A 6,946-nucleotide genomic window follows, 5' to 3' on the forward strand; every position below is an offset into this window, starting at 1 on the left:
CATACTGAAGTCAAAACATAGCACTGTACCAGCTACTAGCAAGACAATTAACTCTATCCCAGCTGAAACCAGGACAACTATCTATAACCCAGTCCTCCATAAGCAGAAGCTGTAGCATAGTGAACTGCTTTGCATCACCCTTCTAACCATACATAATGGCAAAGTTCCACAGATCTGAGGAAAGATACTCAAATCCTGTCTATACAATAGTCTGGGCTGCCACTGAAACTGCACTGGTGCAGAGGTACAGGTGTCTGTCTTTATAAAAGCAAACACACAAGCTTTTCAAGTTACCACTCAAATTAGTTTTTATGTCTACACAAGTGGTCAAACAGTTTCCAGGGGTTTATTCTCTAGAATGGCATATGCAAACAAAGACATCAAATGAGAAAAATAAAGTAATGCCACATAAACACAAACCCACACTCTTCAGCCTAAATTAATTACTCACAAATAATGCTACAACAAGCCACTATCAAAAATAGGGGAAAGGAAAACCATAGTCAGGAATCAAAACTACTGTTGACTTTTAGTTGGCAAAAGCATCTGTGTTTAAATGTGTAACACAAGCTCTTCCACCTTCAAGTTGATTCCTTTTCTCTCTGGGATACCCACATTTGTCTAGTAAGGGCAGTAGCATATAGAAGTTCTAGATGTTTATAATCAAACTATGAACATTTTACAGGAATGGACAGATTCAGGCTCAGTAAGACAACAGCTAGCACATTCTTCAGTTTTCATGCTTCTCTTTGCAAAAGTGAAAAAATCAGAATTCACAATGCTAAACTGAAGAGACTGAAAACTGGATAAAGATTCTTAAGAACAAGATTCTAAAGTGTTAAAGCATTAATACATTCACTACTTTTTAATTACTGTACTGCTTCTAAGAAACAATAGCAATGCTTCTCAGCAAAATGAGACTAATGTAAATCAACACACACTTATAAAAGGAGAGACTCTCAAATTTAAAAGATGCTTTTCCAAGATTACATGCAGACATATACAGTTAACATCATGCTCAAAAGAGATGTGTGCACAGAGGCTTGCAAAAAAAAATCTGTAGAAATAAGATTAATGTTTGGATGTCATAGCATTACAGCCAGAAGATGGCAGGCTTTACATAACAGACTTAACACTAGCTAATCCTGCTCCTTTTGGGTAACACCACAGTTAACCAAAGTTGGAGACTGCCAGAGCCTGTGACACACACTGACTCTTCTATACTCAACTATTTTTTTCATTTCTGCTGCTCAGCGCTATCCAGTCCCTCCCTGGGATTTTACATACCATTTCTTAGACTCAACAGTTCACAGCAGTTGGGTCCACAGCTCAGACAAAAGCACAGAATTTAGGTTTTGGCCACATAGGTACCTACTTCCAGCTCTCTTCATTATTCACTGGAGGCCTCTGTCCTGTCCCGTCCCTCCCCTCCCATCCAGGTCCATAGGAACTTCAGCATGCAAGGAAGCTGTATGGCAAACAAGGAAATAGAGGGAAGGAAAGGTGTCTTGCTATGGTTCATCTGTAATAAAAATCTCTCCATCACCTATTGGGAAGTATAAGGGCCTACACCAAGCCTCTGTTGTTTGATCATTGCTGGAGAAAGCTTTATTCAAAACATGGAGAAACTGTTTCACCCAGGCTCTCTCACAAGACTTCATGCTGAAACCAAGCCTATCAAATTGGATACTGAAAGTCACGCATACACAGGGCCATGGCATGCCGCCCCCTACTCCATCCTGAATTATCCTGGACTCTGAAAACAGGAAGACTCCCCACATACCCTAAAGTTACTTTTTAATGCAAATACCTCTACCAACTACATACTGGAACGCAGCTGAGAAGAGAGCTCTTGCAATTGGGAGCGGCAGAGAAAAAGATATACAACATGGACTAGCAACAACAATATGATTAAAACCCAATACACTACCTGTACCACTAAACTAAGACTGATGTAATACCTGAAGGACCTTCCTTGCTTGTTTGCAACAAGATTGGCTGTGAAACCATCGCATAATTTAGTGCAACTGAAGTCACAGAAGGGGGGAAAAAAAGAATTAAAATTAAGCACTCTCAGTTGTTAGTGTTATGAGTTGTCTGAGACAGCTCATCCGAACACATTCTTGGAACGAAAACAGAAACTGGAGCTCAACAATTCAAATGCTGAAAGCCAGATGAAATCTCAGCCACTCAGCAGTGTCATCCCAGCCCTAAACGAATGTGGGAAAGAAGTGAAGCAAGATCAGAAAAACCTCTGTGAATTATAAAAACATACACCAAATGTATACAACATACACTTCATCCTTACACCTAGTAATTTTTACTAGGAAGAACTTGAGCCTCTCAACAATAGCTAGCTTTTTCCTCCACAGAAAGGCAAAGCTACATCTCAAAACAACAAATAAAAAAATCTCAAACAGCTTCCTGTTGTAGTGTTCAGAAATTAGCCAGAACTGTAGTCCTTCAAGTTGTTTGGCTCATGAAAGAAAAATAAAAGCAAAGAAATAGTTGCTGAGTTGCATCTTCTTCAAAGCAGCAGCTTGTTTTTCTCTCTTTTGACTTCAAAGCATGTGGGTCTTCTTATCTATGGAACTGTAATTTATTTTAAAATAGTGTGGAAGTAGGATCTGCCCAGAAAAGAGCCAGTTCCCATTAATTTTCACCATACTTCAAGGAAAATTTGCACTTCAGAAATTTAACCCACAACAATTAACTCCCATAGACACTACCGAGTGTGAAGAACTCGCTCTCACTCCTACCCAACATAACCGGCACAGCTCTCAGTAAAGGAGTTGCAGCCATGTATACTTTAGAAACAGCTCAGCACACAAAATAATGCAATCAGTTTTCCCCAATACACTCCAACCACTCAAGCAACCTGGCAGCCGTAAGCATTCCACAGTGCCACTCTCAGGAGTACAAATAACCCTGACAGCTGCAGTACATGTGGCCAGCTCACCATGAAGCAAGCTAATTTCTCATACCAGATGCAGCCTAGCTGAGGCACAGGTTTCTAAGCAGGTTAATTTGCTCACCATTCCCAAAACTTAATAACCTGTAAAGCAGAGTAAATCAACTCACACACAACTATAAGGTACTGTGGTTAAGTTGTGTCTGGTTACCTGCACTAGCTCATTTAAAGCTAATTCAAAGCTCTGAAATACAGATATCAAGGGGCAGTCACTGCTTTGGTGACATTACCTGGATTGCTTGGTTTGCGGTTCAGTAAAATGGCCAAGTCACTAAATAGCCCACTGAAAGTGGCAGGCTCCTTCTTCATGCTGTTGTGCAATCAATCACCCTTCTTCCTTCAACCCTGAGGTTCATGAAATAACCTAGAATTTACCAATCTTGTTAAATTTCTTGCTAATGTACTAGAAAAGCCACAGAGGAAAAAAGATAAAAATAATTTTCTACCAGTTTAGTAAGTTGAACTGGCCTTCTGGAGCCAGACAAACCACAAAGCCAATGCAAGGTAAGCAGGAAGACTGCTCCTTTCAGTCTGTAGCTAGATCTCAAGTATAATTTAAAGTTCCTTTGAAACTGACCAAGTGAAGGATGCCACCACCCTACAGGTGATTTTTTTCACCTCCCACACCCACCCACTCCCTTCTGCCAGTACTTAGAGTCAGACCACAAAGCTAAGCATTACCAACATTAGCCAAATCCTCCTTGAAAAACATTGGTTTTCAGCCAATTCACGACACAGCTATGCAAGTGTTGTAATTCATGATAATGCAGCCTATATTTACACCCATATAAAATTACATGGTACTGCACATTGAGCTGGTTTTCCACTCCAGTTGTAGAGAAATATGAAAATAAAAAAAACCTATAGTCATTAACACTTTATGTTTTGTTTAGCTAGCAGTCAGTTGTCCATATTATTTTACCCTATGGTAGGCACAACAGTAAGGCTATGTTTTGCAAGGAAGTGATTTACAGTAGGATAAGAACCATCTGTCTAAAAGCATTCAGGTTTTTGACAATAAGCATAATTGGACAAGCTTGCCTTTCCTGTAAATAAATATATGTAACTTGGTTTCAGCTTGTCTCATGTCACCCATTTTATTTAACTGGAGAGAGCTGCTGAGTGTTTGAAATCAACCCTAAATATGCATCATCTCTAGCCACTTACTGCTCAACAGCGACTGTTCCTCAAGCGCTCTGTCAACCATGTGAATCCCACGACTCTAACAAGCAATCTAGGCAGAACCTTTACCCATGCACTGCATACATGTCAAGTCACTGCCTGTTATCGTGTTATCATTACATGTCCACATATATTTGAGACCACATTTAACCCTACAGCAAATCATTCCTTACATTGTTACATCCTACACTGCATGGAAGATACTCTTAGATAACTTAAGTTATATTCTTACATTTCAATCATTTAAATTATTGTGCAACAAGTTAATCACTTCCCTCCTTACTTCTTTGGGTGGTCTCTCTACAGTACACAACAGTGACAGTTTTCAGATTAAAGCTCAGCAGTTCCCCAGCCACCAATCTTCACCTCACTTCCCGAGATCACCTACAATAATGAAAATATGCTTTGAAAAGTTTCAAGTCAGCTTCCTCAGAGCAGTTCCTCTAGCTCATTACAGCACACCACATGTACACCACAGGGAAGCCCTGGAACAGCTGTTAAAACTTTGCTCACATTAACACACCCTGGTTCTTCTGAGTAGTTGTTCAGGGTACCAGCTGCAAGGTGCCACACACTTGCACACTAATTCAAGCTGTAGGCTGATACCAAGCTATTACTGATGTTTATTTTACTGCCTAATCCCACTGCAGAAATTCATTTCATAATATAGATGAGAAGACCAATTGAAGATACAAAGCAAGAGAGCCAGAGAAATAATCTCTTACATATTAAAAATGCATAAAACTAGTTCCTTGCCACAATTACATTTACTACTAACACTCGCACTCTGTAACACTTGATGATAATTAATGACCATTATATCCTTCGCCAATATCTTCAATAAAACACATAATTTCCTTCAAAGTTAACTTTTACCACATTGTCTCCTTTTACAGGAGAGCAGATGTTACTTCAGCATTGGTAAACTGCCACAGTGAAATCTCAGCCTGCCAAAGACAAATGTAAACAGGGAGTTTCCTAAATGAACTAGCACTAACACCAGCTCATGCTTCCTAAACAGCATCATTACCTCACATGACAAATCAGAATACAGACAAGTCCAGCTAGGGATTTCAACCTGCTGTACACTTAAATAAGTCTCCATAATGAACGTTCACCCCACCAGTGGAAATCTATCCCCAAACTTGATGCATAAGCAGACCGAGTAACACAACAGTAACAGTGAGCCTGACTTACTGAACTGCCCTTGTTCAACACCACTGTTAACACAGTTGTGTCGAACTTCACAATGTAAACCATTGTTACATTAATTGCTCAAGTTACACATCAGGATTTTTCCTCCACCATCTTGGCTCTACAGTTCTCCCTGGTTTGCAGCTATTGCAAATGATGAAAGCATGATACACTTCTACCCAAAAGCAGAAACTTAATCCAGTCTGTAGGATGCTGGAGGGATGGAGCAATTCAGAGCTCTGCTCTTTTATCTGCTACTTAAATGATGACATTATAAAACGCCTAAGGATCACATCTTTCACTGCTTTGCCTGCATTGTGTGTTCTGTTCTTTTCTCAAAGAACATGCAGACAGCAGTAATCTGAAGTCCCAGCCAAGGCCATGCCGCTCTGTTGTAGGAAGAGCACTCTACCTAAAATTAACAGCTACGAGTTGCATCTTGAGCCCAATCCTCCACATACACTCTTCTAAGAAGCTGACAGAAGAGTGCGTCTTCCTCCACAAAGTCACTAAGAGATGGAAATTCCTGGTTTGACTTTCAAGTCATTTTGGTGCCTACCTGCAGCTACACCTTGCCTTCCCAGTCACTATCAATAATCTCTTTGATGTAAGACCTTCATGTGGCACGAAGAAGTAACCACAAGAATGACTAGACTCGCTAATTACAAGCTCATGGTTTGTTTTTTTTTTAAGTAACATGAGCCCGAAAGATATTGGAGCTGTCTGCAGTCACATGAAAACATCAATGTGCTGGTTCACACATGAAATATCTTTCTCATTATGAAAAATCAGGGCTGAAAGTGTATTTAACTGAAAATCAAAATTAACAGGTTATACAATGGTAGAGCAAGATTAACAACTCTGCCCTTTCTTCTTTTCCAACGTCAATCCACCGACAAACTTTGTGATCCCAAGACTGAAGTTAGAATGGTAAGTGGGCCTAACTAGCAAAAAAAAGCCCAAACAGGAGATTCTTTTTTGCTAATGGAAGACTACAGCAGTCAGAAATCAAATTCCAGGTATAGACAAACAAAGAAGCAAATAAACAACTGAATCAAGTCAAATGTGTAAGCTGCAAAATCTAGTGGCACAAATCAGTTCGCTGCAAGAGGGGAGGGAGACCTTGGCGCCGTGCCATAAAGTTTGCAATCTTGAGGGAATCTGGTCACAAATCTACCTTTCGTAACATCCGAATATCCAGCAAAATGAACAGACGTTCCAGTTTTTTGGGTTGTTGGTTTTTTGGGTTTTTTTTTTGTTAAGTAAACTCTACTTACTATCCACTCGTGTGGCGCCGTATCACGGAGTTAACATCTTTCAGAAGGGACACATCGAAAGCCTAGACCGGCAACAGCCAGTATACAAACTGTCATCACTCTGCATTTTTCATCCTGAAGCAGCTTAAGCCGCACGGACAGAGTCATCTGTCTGCACGGAGCGGGGCGGGGGGGGGAGAAAGGGGAGGTGAAGGGGCATCCTGACTCCAACCCCGCAGCCCTCCCTCCAAACTCAGATATGCGAGGGTGAGCTCGGAAGAAGTTTCGAGGGCGCCGCCGGCACCGCATCCCCCAGCGGACTCGCTCTGCGGAGCGACGGGCC

The 6,946-nt window shown here is 40.8% G+C and overlaps 1 protein-coding gene across 1 annotated transcript in view; it reads right to left on the minus strand.

Moving 5' to 3' along the window:
* Positions 1-6,946, minus strand: part of LMNB1 (lamin B1) — a 30,559-nt gene that overhangs the window by 13,391 nt on the left and 10,222 nt on the right. The window contains exons 2-3 of the mRNA XM_010566077.1: positions 6,929-6,946; positions 5,760-5,798 (exon numbers count right to left, since the gene is read on the minus strand). The exon at positions 6,929-6,946 is cut by the window's right edge and continues 234 nt beyond it. Coding sequence (XP_010564379.1) covers positions 5,760-5,798; positions 6,929-6,946 — 57 coding nt within the window. The remainder of the gene's footprint in view (positions 1-5,759; positions 5,799-6,928) is intronic.

Source organism: Haliaeetus leucocephalus, unplaced genomic scaffold, assembly GCF_000737465.1.
Source record: "Haliaeetus leucocephalus isolate CR32 unplaced genomic scaffold, Haliaeetus_leucocephalus-4.0 Scaffold203, whole genome shotgun sequence".
NCBI classification, from domain to species: domain Eukaryota; kingdom Metazoa; phylum Chordata; class Aves; order Accipitriformes; family Accipitridae; genus Haliaeetus; species Haliaeetus leucocephalus.